General features: G+C 47.0%; 1 protein-coding gene across 3 annotated transcripts in view; it reads right to left on the bottom strand.

The window, feature by feature from the left end:
• The window catches only part of KIAA1549L (KIAA1549 like), a 125,033-nt gene that overhangs the window by 20,384 nt on the left and 82,706 nt on the right, over positions 1 to 21,943 (bottom strand). For all 3 annotated transcript variants that reach the window (XM_087854736.1, XM_087854737.1, XM_087854738.1), the window contains exon 16: positions 9,442 to 9,792. In XM_087854736.1, the coding sequence (XP_087710862.1) occupies positions 9,442 to 9,792 (351 nt within the window). The remainder of the gene's footprint in view (positions 1 to 9,441; positions 9,793 to 21,943) is intronic.

Below are 21,943 nucleotides of genomic sequence, written 5' to 3'. Positions count from 1 at the left end.
GGGGCTAGTGAAACTGAGATACTCACAACCAACCTGCAAGGGGCTGATATTGGTCCCTTCCATGGAGGGAGGCCGGTAGTGCTCCCACACTCAGGCTGGAGCAATTGTAAGTCCTCTTTGGAGGCGATCTCCCTAAACCAGGCTCTCAGGAAAGGCACAGATTAAGATGAGCAGACAGGAGCTCATAATCAAAGACCAGAAAACATAGGTGAAAGTCAGGAGAAAAAAACCAAACAACAGATTTAGATCTTTAAGGACTTAAGAGTTTAAAATTTCTAGCTATGAAACAGAAAAAAGAAGCGTAAAAAATGTTTGTAAAGAATAAATGACCAGACAGAGACACTCTCAGGAACGATCAGGAAGATTTGAAAAAGAACAAACAGAACTTTAAGAAGTGAAATGTAATTACTGAAAGAAAACACTCAACATTGGGGAAAGGGGGGCGCCTGGGTAGCGCAGTCGTTAAAGCGTCTGCCTTCCGCTCAGGGCGTGATCCCGGCGTTCCGGGATCGAGTCCCACATCGGGCTCCTCTGCTGGGAGCCTGCTTCTTCCTCTCTCACTCGCCTGCTCTGTTCCCTCTCTCGCCGGCTGTCTCTCTGTCACATAAATAAATAAATAAAATCTTTAAAAAAAAAAAACATTGGGGAATGAAGTAATTGATGTGCCACAGATGAAGAGAAAATTAATAAACTAGAAAATGGAATTGAAGAAATTACCAAGAGTGAAGCACAAAGAGATAAGATAGAAAATATACAAGAGCAATAAAAAATATGGAGGACAGAGTAAGAAGGTCTAACATGCAGTGAATCAAAGTCCCAAAGTCCCAGAGAGGAAGAGAGGCTATATTTAAAGAAGCAATGCCTAAGAATTTTCCAGAATGGATAAAATCAATGAATTACTAAGTTCAGGAAGTACAACGGATCCCAAGCAGGATAAATAAAACACACACCTGGATACACTGTACTGAAACGGTAGACTGCTGAAGCAAAGAGAACATCTTAAAAGCAGCCAGAGAGAAAAGGCATATCATCTACAAAGAGATGACATTTTTTTTTTAAGATTTTATTTATACATTTGACAGAGATAGAGACAGCCAGCGAGAGAGGGAACACAAGCAGGGGGAGTGGGAGAGGGAGAAGGAGGCTCCCAGCGGAGGAGCCTGACATGGGGCTCGATCCCAGGACTCCAGGATCACGCCCTGAGCCGAAGGCAGACGCCCAACAACTGAGCCACCCAGGCGCCCCAAGAGATGACATTTAGACTGACATTGGACTTCTCAACATCACCCAGAAGACCATGGAATGCAAAGTGCTCAAAGAAAATAACTGTTGGCCAGGGAGTGTATCAGCAACGCTAACTTTCCAGAACAAGAATGAAAGAAAACATTTGCCCAGATCTAAAGGTACTGGCTAGATCAATCTAGAAAGCTACATTACCACACTGCATTTCGACTTTTTGAGCATCAATCAATGATGTATGCTAAGGTCATGTTCAGGGAACCAAAATCTGAAGCACCACTAGATCCTAAGCTCCTTGGGTTTCAGCAACCACGGTGCCCCTACCTCATAAGCAAAATGCTTTGCACCTAATAGTGCCAAGTAAGTATTTGCTCAATGAATGTTGAGTGAACCGGAGTCAGGAGACCCAAATTCTCTTCTTGATTCAGCCGTTCACTTTCTGTAGTCACGTCATTCAGTCTCTCTGCCCCTCAGTTTTTGTTTGTTTTTCATTTTCCTTGTGAAATAAGGCATTGGAGTAGCTGATGGGCTTCCAAGCAAACTTTTCTATAGCCATGAAATCACTAGGACATAACCTGAATACATAACCAGATTAAAGCAGAGCTTCCCTGGTTGAAGTTGTTGAGGGCGGGTGCTGGTGAATTTGGCTCTTCACTTACCTGCATGATGACACCCTGGGACCTCCCTGAACTCTAAGGTTTAGAAGAGAGTTTGAAAATCATTATCTTGGAAGTCCCTTCTGGCGTGTACTCCATTATTATCAATAAACCATCAAGCGAGGACATGTGTTTCCCAAAATAGAGAAAGGGGTTTATAGCCCCTCTTCTCTCTTCTGGCCTCTCTCACGATACTCGGTAGAGGAGACAGACGACCTATTTTTATCCCTGATTCCTGGAAGGCTTAGTCTATGCTCAACACAGTTTTCCAGCCAAGAAAAAGTCTTTCTATGCCTGTGTCTGGCCTGTAGCACTTCACCAAAGAATTGATTAAAAATTCTGAACTTTTGGTAAGAACCAAGGGAATTCCTTTCTTTGGAAGATTTTTCCAGATACAAGCAAGGCTGCACAGGAGATCAGACAGTCTCCTTTGGGCTATATCCTCAGGGCCCTGGGGTAGGCACAGGGGTCACATAAAAAGTAGAGCCTGTGCCCTGTGCTTGGGGACTGAGAGAATGACCTCTCCTAGTGTCTTCCCCCTCCCTCTGCGCAGGTTCCCCAGACTTCTAAGCCCTCACATTCTGGTTTCTCTTGTTATGTATTTGGGAACTTGGCTTCCTGCTGGCTGCACTGTGACTGGGATTTCACTGGAAGCTACTGCTCGAAACTGTTGCCTGCTCCCAAGTTCCCTGTTCCATGACAGTGGCCATGAGGTATCCAGCCTGGCACCCAAGGACACCATCTTTTGGGATCCCTGCCCTCTGGCTAGGAAGGAGATCAGAGACTCAAGAATGGAAGGCAGTTTTTGTAAATAGGCCTGAGGTCTCTGAGGTGGAAGGAACCTGGATGTGACTAGACCAGGCCATTCTTTGGACTTAGAAGTTTGGTTGTAAGAGTCGAAGGGAAAAGGTGGTTAAGTAGTCTGCTCAAAGTTTCAGTTGTGATGTCCTTGGGAGGTGATGGGAGAAGTCAAGGCCATCCTCTCAGTAATCTTAGTAGAGAGTAAGCCCAGGTGAGACCCACTATGTGCTGGTCCCTCCTTGGGCATATGCACCCATCCAGAAGCAGGAATGTGGTCAAGATCAACCTCAAGGGGAGCGCTATGGGGATGATAGGTCAAAGGGGGCAGCCTGCAGCTGGAGGGATAGGTCAGAGGGTCTCAGGCTTTGCACTGGTGGGGGAAGGAGGACTGAGAGGCCACAGTCAGCTCACCCTCATTGGAGGCTTTTATCCAGTACCAGGAAGCCAGCCCCAGGTCAGAGTGGACGCACCAATCTCTCCATACCTGCTAACAGTGCTGGGTTGCCCTGCGTGGTGCCCCCTCCAGTGCATTGTGCTGACCTGACAATACCGCTCCAGGCAAAACAGACATCTCTGTGTGGCTGTAAATAGCTTTACATCCTGGCGTAGGAAGTAAAATCTTCCAGAAGGATAGTTCTTATTTAGTTGAAAACAGAGGACTTGGTAATTGGAGACTAAGGCCATGGGGAACACCCAGGGCTTATCTTGATCTGTCAGTTCACCAGGAGCTACTTACTGATAGAGTCATATCTAAGGCTTCGCAGGCCTCGGGATCATAAAAGGTTCAGGCTGGAAAGAGAGCAGGAGACATTGAGACCCTACCCCTTACCTTAACCAAGGGGATACTAAAGCCCGGAGAGGTAAACTGACTTGTCCAAAATCCCATAGCCAGTTAAGGGTGCTGTCTTGCAACTCTGAGCTAAGGGTGGTGTGGTAGAGAGGGCATGATTTTGAAATCAGACAAAACCAGGGTTGAATCCTGGCTTAATCCTTACCAGCTGCTTGACCTTGAGTAACTTATCTCGTCTGTGCCTACTTTCTCACTGTCTCACTTTCCCAGGTGATGGTGGTTAACAGTATTACACCCCCATGCCGAAGGCTGTTTGAAAGGCTCATTTTATATGTTAATGTAACATCTGGCACACAGTGGGTCCTCTGTAAGTAATATTCACTTCCTTCCGAGACAGGGTAATCTTTTGATATAGTAATTGTAGTAATCGACACTTTTTTCTCCCCACAATTGCTGAAATCCAGGGCCCCTCCCCTACCCCAAGCAGCAAAGGCATGCCACCCTCCTGCCCCAGGGAAGGAAGGCCATAGCCACGGCCACTGAGGAGCCAGTCATTGGAGTTTCCCTAGCCAAAACTATTGAATTTAGGATTCTGAATATCAAAAACCTAATCGCTAAAGCACTCAAGGCCTAAAGTTGTTGCTGAAAGAAGAGATTTGCAAGAAGAGAGGTCCATTTAGACTACTCTGCCCCTAGATAGGTAAACACCCTTGGGTTGGGAAGGGGAGAAGAGTGGGAGGGAAGCCAAAGGGCTTAGATGTGATGGGTCTGGAGAAGGGGCTCTAGGTCCTGTCTGCTCTGGAGGGGGGCGGGGAGAGGCTAATATGAGGAAGATGCTAGAGAGGGGAGAGGGATAGGATATGTGTGTGTGTGTGTGTGTGTGTGTGTGCGCGCGCATGTGTGTGTGTGACAGAGGGGGAATGAGCATACGCAACATTGGCAGGAAGGGGGGAGGGGTCGGACAGAGCGTGCAAACAGGAGGCCCAGGATCCAGCTGTCCTCCTCCTGGACTAACAGCTGGAGACTAGATGGGAACAAGGACTTCTCAAGGATGCCAGCCAGAGTAGTTCGATGAGGACAAACTGATCAGGCATCAGATTCTGATGCCTTCTTCCCATCCCTTCACCATGCTTTGCACCATGAAGGACGCCGCAACAGCTCAACCCAGGGGTAGGGAGGGAGACCCTGAACTGAAATTGAGCTTTTGGCACATGGAGAAGAGAAAAATAAAGAAAGATATATGTCCTGCACCCCCTGAGTTTTGTGGGCTAAGTATTCTCCAGACTTCATCTCCTACCTCCCTTTCTCCCTTCCCAAGCAGCCTCCCGGATAAACTATGGTTTTTACTCACTTGATTTTTCTAAGCTTCGAGGGGTATGCCTTTGCTGGATGTTGGGCACTCAGCTGGTTTTCAAGGGGGCTTCCTCAGGGCAGCCCAGAGGCAAAGATCCCCACACCAAGGCTGTAGGACAGTGTGATAATGTGACCTGCCTTTAAGGACCCCCGAGAGTGGGACAGTGAGTGCCCCACCAACAGTGCCGGGGACAGACCCTCTCCTGGTGTTCCAACTGCCTCAAACCACCAATGACTTTGGAGCAACCAGACGTGGAAGGAGCCCAATAAAAACTGACATTGAATTTCCCACCCATCTGAACAGATGGGAGCTCAGACAGATTCAAATCAGATTTGGAGAAACATAAGAAACATAATTATTTCTTGAACCCAAGTGTTGCGGCCGATGCGGACTCATACCTGACAGGTCTGCACATCTCATCGACAGAGGTTTTGTTTTGATTTTGAGGGGAGAACAGGAAAAAAAAGCTGTGAAATTCTCGATTTCATTCTAATGGAGATGTCTCCCTTCCAAGCGGCAGTGATAGGAATGGACAAAATCCTCTCAGAGTCCGCTTCCTGATGAGGAGATCACACTCCGACGTTCTGGGGATCTGAGTCTCCTCAAAGTCTGGAAGACATCTCCAAGCCTCACTGCACCAAAGGGTGGAAAGTGCGTGGGCTTTGAAGTCAGACAGCTCTAGGCTCTAACCCCATGTTTGCCCTTGACAGCTGTGTGACCTTGGGCATGTTTCTTCAGGGCTCTGAGCCTCAGCTTCCTCACTGAGTACATGGGGATAATAATACTGACCTCATAGGATGCTTGTTAGAGTAGAAGAAGTAATGTCTACACAGCACCTAGCTTCGTGTCCGGTGAGTAATGGGCCACTGCTGACGTGGTTATAATTATTACTGTTAGTTGCCCCTGGAAACCTCTAGTGGGGCACCTCTGACCCCTTCCTCTGACACCAACGGGAAGGCTAAAGGGTATTTTCAGTCCACCTGACACAGACCCATTAGGGCTGCCGGCAAAACTGGATCGGTCATTAGGTGTTAAGTCCAATCTCTTCACAGATTCCAGGGGCGAAATACGATCGAGAGTCTCCCAGACTGCACTGCGGAAGTCCCAGGCTGCCAGCAGTAACCTTCCCCGTGATATGAGTGCCATCAGCCTGGCCTAGCCCATTTAAAACCGCCAGCTTCCAATTATCCCCGGCGGAGCTCCAAGCGTTCCCTTTGGGGACGCTGGAAAGTAATCACAGTTATCATTCTAAATTGCCACCTTTTCTGTTGATTTCCACATTATCATAGCACGAGGGGGCTCAGCAAGAACTTGGGTTAAGAATCATTATTTCTACTGTGTATTGTTAGCTGTTTTTTTTTTTTTTCCTTTTATGAAAATAGGGACCACATGTGTTGGCAAAAAGAGGACGCCTTCACAACAAGAGAACTGCCTTTGATATTGTTCTGGTCTGATGGCCCATCTCTCTGCTGTGTTATTTCTCAGTTCTTTCCCAGTTTTCGGTGGCCTTAATGTTCGAGCCTAGAATGCTGATGTTGTTGCCCTTCCTGGCACCGCGGCCAACCCCAAATTATAACAAACAGAATGATCTAGGTTTTCATATGTTCCACCATGAATTTTGTAGATGGTTTTGTTACACTGAGGCACCATGGGTGCGGATTCCATCCTCGGTTGGAAGACTCGTCCTGGTTGTTTAAGTTTTTCTCTCTGAAATCGGATCTCTCTGTGGATCCCCAGAGTCTGGCCTCCCGCCGGAGGGGCCCTGCTGTTCTTCAGAATCATCTTTCAACAGAAGTGAAGCATCTCTGCGACCCTCGGTTGGGGCACCCGGAGCATGCTCTTAAAGGGACTGAACAGAGCAGGAGGAGGAACAAGTGTAGTCTCAGAACTGTCAGGAGAAGGGGTATAACTAGTGCAATTCAGTGAAAAGGGCAGAATATTTTTATAATGATGACTACCATCGATCGAGCAATCTGAGGTGCTAGGCATCATTGGAAGCCCTATATATAAGTAGCAGGTGCTCCCCGGGGGCGGGACCGCGCTAAACATTTTCCATGAATGGCCACTTCACCCTCATGGAAGCCCTCTTATCACCACCGTTTCACGGCCGAGGAATCCGAGGCTCAGAGTTGCAGCCACAGGCTACAGTCATGCAGCCGCTGTGTGCCCTTCTACTCTGGGCCGAGGGCAAGTCCAGGGATGGGGTCAATGTCTGGAGGTCAAGAAGGATGAGCCAGAGAAACTGAAGTCAGTGTGAATCAATAGAGAATGGATACAGGTGACTCTTCTCAGGGGACAGACACTTCAGAGCTGCGTATAAATGTGGTAAGATTCAGCTGCTTTCTAAATCTCAGTGAGCAAAACCCCTTCTTCGCCCATAAGTGTGGGTACCGATTTAATGGACAATTAGAAAACTGTAATTGTGCAAACTATAACATGAGGCCCAAAGGAAAGTCTCTTACAGGTGATGGATTTGTAAAGCTCAGTGAGAATTTTTCCCTTTCTGAAAAAAGGATGTTTGGACTCCAAGTGATGGGAACATGGCCAGTGGTGGCCCCACAGTTGCTGACACCCTTCCGGAAGGTGGTGCTTCCTGAACGTACCAGCAAACTTCCCTGACGGTGGAGGCAGACTCAGATTCCTGAGATCTGGGCATTGCCCCAAAGTCTTCTATTTTAGCTTAAAGACTATTTTAAGAATTTTGCATTGTATTTACCCATATCTCAGCAAATGGGATGTAAGAAAGATGGCTGCTGTTTACCCCACGTCCTTCCTTGTCTGTACTCTCCAGGTTTGCCTATCACAGACGGAGAGGACAGCTCCAGTAATAACCAGCTCTCCTTCTGACACTGTCTTACTTCCTCAGCTGGCTTCTACCTAATGAAAGACCACACTGACCAGCAAACGTAAGTATCCTGGCCCATGTGGTCAGCCAGCTTCTCACTGCAGGTTGTAAGTTCGAATCCTTGTTGGGAGCCTAATGAGCGTGAGTCAAATTCCCAGGAGCCAATCCCCGTGGAGTGAATAGGTAAGATAGAAATTTCTGCACCTGCCAACCTAAGAACAAATGCTTGCAGACAATGGTCCCACATATACACAGCCATCCCACCCTAGAGGTTCAGTTCGAAATCAACCTCAGTCTCTCCTGCTCAAGCTTAGCCAACGGGAAAGGAAGGCTAGACACTGACATTCAAAGAGAGGGAACTGACAGAGGGGATGAGGAACAGGGTCAAGGCGCGACACCTCAGTGCCTTGGAGGAGAGGGAGGGATCTGGAGCAAAGGAGAATAAGGAAATTCACGACAGTGTGCGGGCTACGGAGTCACACAGTGTAGCAGCAATTTCTTAAGTGCCTGTGTGGTGTGGTCCAGGGAGGGGAGGGGCGTGAAATTATCAGAGGGTCCAGAAGCCCACAGGTGTCCCAGATAGTCTACTGCAGATGAAAGAAACACTATGGATGAAGGGGTATTGTAACATTGCACGAGGGGGCACAGCATGCTGGTTCTGAACACGGGCCCTGGTGCCGACCGCCTGGCTCTGGGTCCCAGCGGTGCCCCTTCCTGGCTGTGGGACCTGAACACGTGTGTAACCTCAGTTCCCTCATCCGTAAAATAGGGATAAAACGAGTACCTGCCTCAGTGGCTTGTAGTAAGGACTAAATAAATGAGCTAGCATGATCAAGAGCATACCCATATACGTGATCAATACCTAATAAAACAACAACCGTTGGCTTTTGTTAGGTTATTACACATCACAATGACAATTCATAAAGCTCTATTAATGAGTAACCCTCGGGGACAGGGCATAGACTATTACGAGGATGAAATCTATACACGCGCAATGCATTGTTCATTATGGTCCATGGTTTACCCATCTTTTTAAAAAGATATCTGTATATGCTCTGGTAATGAGTGAAATGCACGCTAATTAAAATTCTTGTTTAAATCATGGAAGCTTTCAGTCACTGGATGCTTTCTTCGATCCTGAAGTGCACTTACCAGCAAATGAAACAGGCAAGACTGACATTGTGGTAGTATTTACTCTGCGCCTGGCATTCTATTCTAAGTGCCTCAGACAGATCGACTCGTTTAATCTTTACAACAACCCTAGGAAGTAGGTTATTTTTCTTGTTGATTTCACCTGTAGAGAATTTAAGAGCTGTCTCCAAGGCTAGTGAGTAGTGGAACAGGGACTCAGAGTCAAACCACCGGCCTCCTGAGCCTCTGCTCTGAACCACCAGGCCCAGGGCCCCCTAACGCACAGCTCTGCAATGTGTTCTGACATTTAAAATGGGTCCTCACACTTGGAAATGCAGGAAACCACCAGTGCATGATGAATGAGGCCAAGCCTTTACAGGAGGGATAGTCAGAAAGGAAATTCATTCTGCAATGTATGGATGGTTTGATATAAGGGGCTTCCTGTGTGCCTGTGCCCACGGGCTTAGGCTTGGATCATGGGTGGAGGATGGGATGAGAGCCCAGAAAGTTTGTCTCCAAATCCCCAGGTGGTTTATCCGTAGAAGGCCCCGCCCTGAGACCCCTGTGGGAACACACTGGGCAGCACTGACCCGCTGGTGGCAGGTGGGTGGGACGTCTGACTTACCGGCCGAGGCAGACTGTACTGGTACATTTCTGGGCGATAGGTGGGCACCCACTGCACCCCTGCCCTGGGCCGCGTCATGGTCCCCGGAGCGCTGGTCACCACCTCCGAGTAGGGCAGGTGCTGCGCGGAGCCATAGGCTTCCTGGTGCCGGCTCTGGCCCGCGTGGCCCGCGGACGCCAGGCTGAAGGCCTCCTCCAGCAGCATGTGCATCTGCTGCCTGACCTCGTCGATGGAGGGCTGGGAGCTCAGCGTGGACGTCTCCGAGTGGCCCTTCACCTGCCTCGACCTGGCGTAGCCCCGAGGCTCATTCACTCTGTCAATGTTGGTTTCCTCTATGATCTCGGGCTCCGTCTGGGGGAATCAAACACATGCCCATTGATTTGTTAATGAACTTCCTTCCCATTAACGCTGTCTGCACTTCACAATGTGCAGCTTGGACGCTGCACATTAGGTGTAGGGCTCATTTATGTTAGCATGTAGCTGCCCTATCCAGGAATCCCCCCCACAGGGGTGGTCAGCTAGCACTGTGTTTGGAAGGCCACCCACCAGCTATCCATGTGCATTTCACTTTTCCAGAGCTCTAGCGATGCAGCGGGCTTAGCTAACTGGCTTAAGGATGATGAGAAATGGCTTTTCATTGACGGCATTAGTGGTATTCTCTAAAACTCCTTGGAAACATTCTCCACCCTCATGACTTTTAGGTAAAAGATCTAGAGTGTCTGGTAGTCTATACCCCAATGGCTGGTGCTCTAGACTCTGGACTAACCCTCTAAATGGTCCTGTGTCCAGCCATGTAGGGAATCGCTGGCTGCCCGATGCCAGTTTTATCAGAGAGAGCAACAAAATTCTGCTTCTAGACCACTGATCTCAAAGTGGGCTACACACTGGGTCAGAAGCTCTGGACCAGGGCCCAGCAACCTGTGCTTTAACCAGCCCTCCAGGAGACTCTCCTGCCTGCTCAGGTTTGAGACCCACAGCTCTAGAATATTCTCCTGCCTTCCTCCATTGAACCTTTCATGTAGGGGGCAGCTGCAGTACCTGAGAGGGCAGAGGCTGGGGCGTCATCCGTTTCCAGGGCAGGCTGCGCGGACTGTCTCACGCTCGCTTGCTAATGAATGCTTATTTAATAAGTCTGCCTGTGTCGTGGTCTCTGGCTCTGAGACTTGCTTTTGTGATAGCCTGAGAGTGAGGTCGTGGGAGCATAGTTAGTCCACGTTCACTCAAGCAGGTCTCTGGCTACTACTGTCTGCTAAAAGAACTTGAGGGTTCTGTGAGAACAAATCAGCATAGATCAGTTCGCCATCCTGCTCTCCATCTATGATGTAGTGACAGACTGCCACTTTAGCAAAATTAGACAGTAAGTAAGAGGGAAAAAGTCTAAAAATCCATTAACCTTTGGTGTACTTACTCTACTCCCAAGCCTATTGGGGTATGCGTGTAAACTCCTTCTCCATACACACACACACATTTAAAAAGATTAGGTATTTAAATCCTGGTTCTGGGTGCTTCTTATTATTTTACAGAGAATGAATATTCTGGAACCTGGGTGCCACAATTTAATAGCTGGGTGACCTTGGGGCAATGTCTTAGCTGAGGTCCTCCCATAAAGCAGGACCTGAGACATACTTTATATACAGACCATTCGTTTGGAAAACAATTCTAGGGAATAGGAGTCAGGGCCTAGAATGGGTAAATTGGGGGAAGGAAAAAAAGCCCATCAAGGGGAGGCACTAAATTAGTGATTGCTGTGGGCAATTGAGGCTTACTCCCCTGGGGACCCCCCGAGGAACCAGGCAGAACATGCCTGAGGACTGTATAACAAAATTTTGTCCACCAGCTCTCATCCCTCACTAGTCAAGAGTTGCTCCTGAAAGTGTCCTTGAACTCTGAGATTTGTGCAGGTGCCAGATGGGCACAATGGACTCCCATGGGTGTCCCATGGAACAATGACTAAGAAGCCTCAGGGCAGAAGCAAAAGCTAAGGGACCGCTACGATGGTACGGTCAAGTGGCTGCTGCGAAGGCCAGATCTAAAAGGTGTGTTGAGGGGCGCCTGGGTGGCTCAGTCGTTAAGCGTTTGCCTTCGGCTCAGGGCGTGATCCCGGCATTCTGGGATCAAGCCCCGCGTCAGGCTCCTCTGCTGGGAGCCTGCTTCTTCCTCTCCCACTCTCCCTGCTTGTGTTCCCTCTCTCGCTGGCTGTCTCTCTCTCTCTGTCAAATAAATAAATAAAATCTTTAAAAAATAAAATAAAAAATAAAATAAAAGGTGTGTTGAGAAGATAGAAGACAGAGCATAAACGGTGTTCTAACCAGGAAAGTTATTTCACTTTCTGTTGCTTGAGTTCCTCATCTGTAAAGTGAGGACAGTAGCATCTGCCTCCAGGGGTCTTACGAGGATTAAATAGGATGTACGAAGAGTTTAGAACAGTAGCATACGGTGAAACCCAATGGCCACAGTCGTTACCATAATTGTCATTATTATTACTTTTATGTATTCAACTGCACCTGTTTCTCATGTAATTACTATGTGTAAGTCTCTTGGATACATGGGATAGAGCAAAACAAGAAAATGTCCCTGGGGGGGGGGGGCGCCTGGGTGGCTTAGTCGTTGGGCGGCTGCCTTCGGCTCAGGGCGTGATCCCGGCGTTACGGGATTGAGCCCCACATCAGGCTCCTCCGCTGGGAGCCTGCTTCTTCCTCTCCCACTCCCCCTGCTTGTGTTCCCTCTCTCACTGGCTGTCTGTCTCTGTCAAATAAATAAATAAAATCTTAAAAAAAAAAAAAAAAGAAAATGTCCCTGGGGAATTCCTTCATAAAGGGAAGTCTTTCTTCCCCAGAATCTATACACGGAAGGTCAGAAATTTGTTATTTTTCCTGTTTTGAAGATGTATTCACTTTCCTTTAGTATTAAATTAATAGAAGTGCATTAGAGAAGAAATAGAAAATAGGGAAAACACCAAGAAGAAATGAGACATCTCCTGTAATCTTATCACCCAGAGTTAAGGCGTGGCCATAGTTCAAGATCAAAAGATGAGGCTCTCTGTCAACCTTCAAATCTAGGTTTATCAACAAACATCTACAGTAAGAATTGAGAATACTGTTTTTATAGGAACACAAGCAAAAACAGGTTATGGAGTAGAATGCAAAATTACTTTTGCCCTGATAAACAAACTCAAAAACATTTCACACCTGGGTGCATGTCCCCCATGGGGCTCTTATCAGTTGGGGATCTTTAGGGAAAGACTTGAGATGGCTCTCCAGAAATGTGCTCCTTGATGGCTTCGTGACACCTTCCTAGGGTAGTGAATGCAACTTCTGAAAAAAATTATCTTCGTAATGCAGAAATCATTTTGGACAGAATTTCAGACCCTGAAAGGACTTTAGACCATTTAATCCAAGCCCCATTTTAAGATGAGGCCATCAAAGCCGGAGTGGTTTAAGTGACTCCTCCCGAGTCACCCAGGGGTGGCTGTGGCGGAGCCTGGCTCTCCCAGCTCCCATCCCTCCCACATCCTGCTGCAGCACCTTGCCCGTTACATTTCCCTGTCAGTGCTGTTTGCTACCCACACTGCCCTTCCTCCCTACATCCCTGTCTCCCTAATAAATAATGGATGCTTGATGCTAAACTACTCCCGCGTGGAAGATTAATGGCTCTGCGGTGAGCTATGATTTTTCCCACCCTGAGCTGTCCTGTGCATTTCCAGTCATATTGGTGGATCTATTATGTGAATTTATAGTTGTGCCTTAAGCAGGGCAAAAATACACTTCTCAGCAACAACTGCCTGCTTTGCCACTCTCCCAGGAGCCCTGGCTTGGGCTCGGGAGTTCTCGGACTAAGGTTGGTGGGGGAGATACGACCTTCGATGAGGAGGTAGAGACACTTTCTCCAGGCTCCCACTGCATCCTTTAGCTGGAGGGCCCAGAGTTATACCCCAAGTGACCTCAATAGGTTTGTTCCAGCCTCCTTCTGTTTTCCCACTGTTCTCACTTGGTTTTTCAGTCTCTTGACATCTACCAATGGAAACAAGACAAACTGTCATTATACGCTGGGCGTCCTCCTCAGCACACTTGCCTTTCCTTATTTAATGTCTGTCTTGCCCAAATCTGGATGCTCCTTGAGCCCATTCCACCTCTGTCTCTTATGAGCTTAGCCTAAGGCACTTGGCATATTCAAAAAAACTTTGTGAAATTAAACCAAAAAGAAATTCTGTCCAATTGCCCATGGGGAGAACATGAGGTTAGGATAAAGGGCCCACATTCCCTGACACATTCACTCCAATGCTGACGAGCTGGATGACCACAGGCAAGTCACATGAACTCCCTAAGCCTCAGGCTCCTCGTTTGTCAAATGGGGGAGATGAGCTTTGATCTGGGAAGGACCTTCCGGTTCTCACATTTACTGTTTCTTGGACTCTACCTTCTCCAAGAAGGCCTGGGTTCCTCCTACTCTCACCACTCTTGGGGGAATCTCATGTCTACTCATGAAGGAAATACCCCTGCCCAACTTCCTTCCCCAACTGGAAACATATGAGCAGTGATACATTTGCTCTTTTACTTAATAGACAATTATTATTTCAACGAGGCCCTGGGTTGGGAGTTGTGGACACAGCAATTAATAAGATGGTGAGCCCGCCCTCAAGAAGCTCCCAGTCTATAGGAGGAGACAAGCAACAAAGACAGCAGCAATAATCACAGCAGCTCACATTCATGCACAGCTTATGTGCCAGGCACTGTCCTAAGTGCTTTATATATATTCACTCTTTTTCTTTTTCTTTTTTTTAAGTTTATTTATTTATATTCTCTACACCCCACGTGGGGCTCAAACTCACGACCCTGAGATCAAGAGTGGAGGGCTCTTGGGGCGCCTGGGTGGCTCAGTCATTAAGCGTCTGCCTTCGGCTCAGGGCATGATCCCAGGGTCCTGGGATCGAGCCCCTCATCGGGCTCCCTGCTCCGCTATGAGCCTGCTTCTTCCTCTCCCACTCCCCCTGCTTGTGTTCCCTCTCTTGCTGGCTTTCTCTCTGTCTGTCAAATAAATAAATAAAATCTTAAAAAAAAAAAAAGAGTTGCGTGCTCTACCGACTGAGCCAGCCAGGCACCCCTCACTCTTTTTCTCTCAATAACCTATGAGCTAGCAACTCTGATTGTCCTTATTTTATAGATGAAGAAGCTGGGGCATTGAATATGTTGCCTATAATTGGCAGAGCTGGAATTCGAACCCAGAGAGTCAGATTCCAACTCCCAAGCTGTTACCCGTTGTATACATCTAAACAGATAGATTACCATACTACAGATACGGGCTCTGACAGAGGGACAAACAGACTTCTGTGACCAGGACAGACTATAAACTAATTACGGAGATAATCTCATAGATTCCTAGAAAGATGGAAAACATCAATCTATACATATAAACCTCTTGTATGAGTGTCTGGCACATCAGCATTTAATAGTTATCAGCGGCTGTCATTACTGTTACATAGACTGGGAGTGCCGACAGGGCTAAGCCTGTGTCTCAGGCTTATATGCACAGCCTCCAATCCAGGGCTAAGCCCAAAGCTGGAACCAGGAATCATCTGATGAGCAACAGAACTTAACATGGCAGGTGCTCAGATCTACTTGAGGACCTGTCATGAGCAGCCTTGTCCCGGGTTTTCCATATGTGTTACTTCACCCCTCCTTGAGATTGTATCCATTCTCCAGATAAGGCATATCATGTGTATACTGGCTTAACTTAACTTGCCCTAAGCCCTTCTCTAACTTGTACATTTCTGAAAATACCTTTTGCTTTTATTTGACAAAAAGAGGGAGACAGGAGCAAAGACAAACCTCCCAGTGTCGGCTGATGGTTGACTAGGGTACAATGTTGGGGGCTGTGTCTGGGACAGAGAATTTATTTTTAAACCTCTTTAACTTGAAGTTTGCTGTACTTGCTTCTCTAACCTCCCGAAGCACTGGGGAACTATTTTTTTTAAAACTATTTTTATAAGTTAATCAAGATGGACTTCAATAAAAATTCTAAAAAATTATTCAGGGAATGTCTGTTCATGGCAGGAAATTAGAAAACACAGATAAGCAAAAAGAAGACAATTAAAATCCACTCTAATCCTACCGCCAGAAATAACTACTGCTAACATTTTGGCCTTTGTGCGTATCCCTCCAGATGTTTTCTATGCATATGAAATAGAAGGAAGATTATCAATGCTGGAGCCTTGCTATCACTCCCCTCCACCAACCCCCACCCCCACTACCCCATCCTGGGCCAAGACAAAGAGTGCGGGCTGGGCCCTGCAGTTCCTCCCCTCCCCCCTTTCAAGGAGGGCCCAGCACTGGCCACATAGATTCTCCAGCTATGGTGATGGAAAACAGGAAGCGGGGGAGAACAAACAGGCAGAAGGGGTGTGGGCTACAGGATTTTTAAATGGGATTTTGGAGAGGGGCGCAGAAGCAGCCATGACATATGAGCGGGAGAGGAATTTAGGGAATTTTATAAGTATTACTGGGCAAGATATAATCACCTTCATGTATATGAAAAATATGAGTAAAGGAATAGAAGTATTTAAAAATCACTTTTGTTGACACAGACACTCAAACGGAGCCCTCTGGGTCATGCTTTTATAAACAGAACACACAAACACTCATACACATGTATGTATGCACTTATATACATATATAAGGTTTTTTATAAAATGGGGTTGTATGTAATATCTTGGAACCCTTTTTATACAATATTGTGAAATGTCTCTGCCGGTAAATATACGTATTATAGAGAATAACTTTAAATGATTTCATAGTGATGAGGGAACAGAGGCAAGCTGAGGACAAAGCAGAAACTGACACCCCGCACCCCCCCCCATGGGATGTACCTGACATTCCTCAGGCACTTCTGGCTGTTAAAGGACAAAGAAGCAGTTAACCTGTAGATACCACAATCCTGCAAGACTTAAGTCTCCCTCAGTTTACAAATGTCTTAGCAGTTTACAAGAACAAAGCATTTCTATCACTAACCTAGTTTCCAGAAGGGAATGTAAATACAATTAAATGTCTTATAGCCTGCAGATCATAGACAGATACTTGTAGGAATCCAGGAAGTTCCCAACTATCTTCATGTTAATGCCTTACTAGAGGGGTAAACAACCTTTTTTTTTTTTTTAAAGATTTTATTTATTTATGTGACAGAGACAGCCAGCGAGAGAGGAACACAGCAGGGGGAGTGGGAGAGGAAGAAGCAGGCTCCCAGCGGAGGAGCCTGATGTGGGGCTCGATCCCGTAACGCCGGGATCACGCCCTGAGCCGAAGGCAGACGCTTAACCGCTGTGCCACCCAGGCGCCCCAGGGGGTAAACAACCTTTAACTCGACAATGGCAAGGCCTCGGGTATCCTGTAAGTCTTCTTTAACATACGAAAGTCCTTTCTCAACGTCCCTTTTTCCTTACCTTTCCCAACCGCACAGTGTATAATCAGCCACCCCTCACAACTCCAGTGAAGCCGCTCTTTCTGCCCACGGGTCCCGTCTCCGTGCTTTAATAAACCACCAATTTTGCACCAAAGATGCCTCAAGAATTCTTTCTTGGTTGTCGGCTCCGGACTCCACCCCACTGAACCTCCCGTATATTCCCCAACCTCATCAATAATAGCATTCTGCTACATGGAGTTCTCGGGCTGTATGGAACAGACCCCTCTTGTAGGCGGTGTCTTAGTATCTTGCCCCAGAAACAAAGCTGAAATAAGCATACTCGTGATTGACGCTCTGCACACAACCACGGATTCAGCCCTATGTGAAACTCCTAGAAGGGGAATTATGGGGTCAGAGGATATGCACATATTGCAGACCTTGGACTCTTACGGTTTATCATCACTCAGCAGCAAAGGCCACAGGTATTTAGAATAAACTAAGGCCATTTCTTCTCCACACCTGAACACATGACCCCTCCCCCACGAGGGGCTTGAGCTCAGGTGCCTACTGGAAAGAGGGAGAACCTGTAACCCTTTCAGTGTTGTTTTCAAAAAAGCGCACCAAGATGACTCACACAGGGGCTAAGTACCCGCGTGATTTCAGCTTCTCTGAAGCACTGCAGAACAGACTTGAAGGAAATGACAGTCCTGCTGGGACCCTCAAGTACCTTACTCTAGAAAGTATTCCAACACAGCACACAGCTTAGGACACTCAGTCCTACTGCTTGGTCCCAGAGCATATTCAATAGCCCTGAGACTTCATCAAAACTACAAACTAGTTTTCTGGGGTGCACGGAGGCTCAGTCGGTTAAGCGTCTGCCTCTGGCTCAGGTCATGATCCCTGGGTCCTGGGATGGAGTCCTGCATCCCATCGCTTTGCATTGGGCCCCCTGTTCAGTGGCAAACCTGCTTCTCCCTCTCCCTCTGCCTCCCCACTCCCCTTGTGCTCTCTCTCTCTCTCAAATAAATAAGTAAAATCTTAAAAAAAAAAAAAAACCAACCCAAAACCAAAAAGTACTTTTCTATCAGATACCTAATGAAAGGACAAGCCATGGACCAGGAGAAAATACTAGGATTTGTAACCAGGATATATATGGAATTCCTACACATAAAGAACAAAAAGACAACTCAATTTAAAAATTGGCAAATGGCTGGAATAGGCATTATCAATAAAAGAAGATACATAATATGTCCCATAAACACACGAGGAAGCGCTCAACACTGGTAGTAATTAGGGAAGTTATATCATTTCACATTCACTGGAACCGCTAAAATTAAGAAGATTGAGAACAACACATGTTGGTGAGGTGGAGGAGTGAAATCAGAAGGGTCACCCCGCTGGTGGGAGGGTCAATAGCACACATGCCTCGTAGACCTGTTTGTAGTTTTTTAAAAAGTTGAACACACACCTTACGACCCAGAGATTCCACTCCTACAGATTTATCCAAGATAAAGGAAAACATACTGTCCTGGCCCATTCAGGCTGCCAGAACAAAAAACAACGGACCGGGTAGCTTATAAACAACAGAAATGTCTTTCTCACAGTTCTGGAGGCTGGAAGTCTGAGGATGCCAGCACGGTTGGGTGAGGGTCCTCTTCCGGATTGCAGACCTCAGATGGAGGAAGGGGTCAGGGAGATCTCTGGGGTCTCTCATCTAAGGGCACTAATCCCATTCATGAGGGCTCCACACTCATGAGCTCATCACTTCCCAAGGGCCCCACCTCCTAATACCAACACATCAGAGGTTAGCATTTGAACATATAAATTTTGGGGGAAGCAAATCTTTAAAAAAAAGGTGGGGGGGTGCCTGGGTGGCTTAGTCAGTTACATATCTGCCTTCAGCTCAGGTCATGATCCCAGGGTCCTGGAATCAAGCCCCAAGTCAGTCTCCCTGCTTGGTGGGGAGCCTGCTTCTCCCTCTCCCTCTGCCCCCCGCCCCTGTGCTCTCTCTTTTGCTCTGCTCTCTCTCTCACATAAATAAAAATCTTTAAAAAAAAATTGGGGGGGGAGATGCAAACACTCAGACCATAGCACATATGTTCACAAAATATGAAAATATTTATAGTAGTATTTTCTGGTAGCTTCAAACTGGAAATAACCCGAATGTCCAACAACAGGGTGGAAGACAAATAGTGGTATATTTATACAACAGAATAGTACTCAGTAATAAAAAAATAAACGACAGATACATGCAACAAAATAGGTGAATTCTTTTTTTTTTTTTTTTACGATTTATTTATTTAAGAGAGACAAAGAGAGAGGGCAGAGGGGAGGGCCAGAGTGAGTCTTAAGCAGACTCCACACTGAGCGTGGAGCCTGATGTGGGGCTCAATCTCACGACCCTGAGATCAGGACCCTGAGATCATGCCCTGAGCCAAAACCAAGAGTTGGATGCTTAACTGAGTGAGCCACCCAGGTGTCCCAACATAGGTGAATTCTGAGCAAAAGAAGTCAGACACAAAGAGTAAATACCAAATAATGTCATTTATATGAAGTCCAAGAATAGGTAAAACTGGTTGCCTGTGGGGGGCATGGTACAGACAGTGTGACCTTCAGAAGCTGATAAAAATGTCCTATATTTTGACTGGACTGGTGATTGTAAGGGTACATTCAGTGGTACGCTAAAGACCTATATATTTTATCCTATAACACAGAACAAAATGGCTTGGGTAACATAGCTAGTTCTATGGGGATGGTCAGGGAAGGCCTCTCTGAAGAGGTGACATTTTTGAAGACCCGAAGGAGAAGGGGTTAGCCATGTGATGATGACAGGGAGGCTTGTGAAAAAGTCCTGAGATGGGAAAGAGCTGGTAGTATTTGAGAAAGAGAAAGGTGGGCTGTTATGGGCTGAACTGAGAACCCCTAGAATTCCTATGTTGAAGTCCTAACCCTAGTACCTTCGAATGAGACTGTATTTGGAGATAAGGTCTTTGCAGGGGTAATGAAATTAAAACGAGGCCATGAGAGCGGGGCCTAGTTCAGTAGGGCTGGTGTCCTTATAAGAAGAGGAGATTCGGACACAGGGATGTGAAGAGGGCAGATGGTATGAAGACAGGGAGAAGATGGCCCTCTAGAATCCAGAGAGAAAAGCCTAGAACAGATCCTTCTCTCACGACCCCCAGAAGGAACCAATCCTGCCAACACCCTGATCTTAGATATCCAGCCTCTGGAACTGTGAGAAAATAAATTTCAGTTGTTTTAAGTTACCAGGTCCGTGACACTTCGTTAGGGCAGTCTGAGCTGTAACACATGAACCATGTGGCTGGAGCCCCAGCTGTCAGGAGAAGGGGCTAGAAAGGCAGACAGGAGCCAGATCACGTAGAGTCTTGAAGGCCACGGTAAGAAGGCTGGAGTGTTTTCAAAGGGCAATGGGAAACTCTTGAAGAATTTTAAGCAAGGGAGAAATGTGACTGGAATTTACGGAGGGCGAGTGAGAAGGCTCTTGTGGTCATCCAGGTAAGGAGAAACAGCAGGGGCGTGAATTAGAGTGCTCGTGGACAAACGAGGTATGGACAGGCTGGAGAGATGTTTTGGAAGAGAGCTGACAAGGCTTGCTGAGAGAAGAGATGTGGGGATGAAACAAACGAAGGAGATGAAGCTGAGACCTTTACCAAAAAAGGGCATCTTGCTACTCGGGTCTCCTTGATGTTCTCTGAGCTCCCCAGGCATATGTCTTCCTCTGGCTCCTCCCACTTGCTGTTCCTTCTGCCCAAATGCTCTTCCCCCAAGGGCTAGCCTGGCTAGCTCCCTCATTTCTGGTCTTTGCTCAGAAGTCACCTCCCCCTGAGAGCCTTCCCCTGGGTCAACCTATTAGGAGCATTTCTGACATTGTGCTGAACAGGTTGCGCTCAGGTGTTGATCACAAGTTCTTCCTACTGGAATATAAGCTCCCTGAAGGCAGGGACTTCGTTGTGTCCACGGCAAATAGTAGGATTTTAATACATACTAGTTGAATGAATAAATGGAAATTCATCTTAAATGAGAGCCTGGAGGATTTCTGCTCAAAAGCCTCTACCAGGAAAACACATTGCCAAGTGTCTAAAATGAATTAGACGTAGAGGCCGCTTTTAGGCAAACAGGCTTGAGCGACGGGACCTAGAAAAGGCTCACAGTGACCCCCCCCCCCCCCCGCCGGCTGAATCCAGACAAGCCCAGCAGGTGACTCACCTCAAAATATCCATCAGCCCTAACTAATGGGCTACTTACAACTAGGCACAGTTGTCAAAAATGGGAAAATTCCGTATGTCCATACGTCATTATACCTCTTCGTCTTCCCCCTTTAAAAATGGCCCCCACCCACTGCCTTGTGGCAGACAAACTCTCCTCTGCTGTCCTGCTCTCTGCTCCTTGCCTGCTCCCTTGCCGTGTGTTCAATATTCTATCTTCTTTGTTCTGTCTCAGGTGAATTCCTTTACTGCCCAAGCCACCAGCTTCTACCTGATTGTCGCCCCACATTTGGGGGCCCCCACTCCATTGGAAGAGATGTCACATTTAGACACCACATTAGATAGCTTTATTTAGAATGCAGTGGAAGAGGAGGGATGAAGGGCTCTTGATGACGTGGGAACACAGGCAAGAGAAAAAAACCTAAATTTCCTTATAACTTACAGCCCCCTGACAAGTCCTTGAGACAGGCAGAGTGACCTTCCTCGAGGAACTCAACTGCCTTGATGTTAAGACTTTGCTAAGGGCAAAAGGCAATCTTAGCTCAACATTATCCCGACCTCCCAAGATCCCGTAAGTCCACTTCCTTTAACATATAAACATTCCTTTGGAAACTTCCTTTATCTCTAAACTCCCATGATATATGTTAGCAATCATCCTCCAAGCATATGGCCCTCTGAAGGGTCTCATGACCAAAGTTTTACTGGACAATAATAAATGACATTTTCCTAACAACAGATAGATGTCTTACAAGGCCACACTTTCCAAGACACACGAGTATGTACGACATCACTTTGCCTCGCTCAGTCTCTCCACTTACGGAGTACCAGAGTTGGCCCCCAGGCCCTGATTTTCCGCTCCGTGCTAATCCCAGCTCCGTCCGGCA

The sequence above is a fragment of the Ursus americanus genome, chromosome 24 (assembly GCF_024610735.1).
Source record: "Ursus americanus isolate L20-20 chromosome 24, mUrsAme1.1.p, whole genome shotgun sequence".
Lineage (NCBI taxonomy): Eukaryota > Metazoa > Chordata > Mammalia > Carnivora > Ursidae > Ursus > Ursus americanus.
This window is presented reverse-complemented; position numbering and strand designations above follow the sequence as displayed.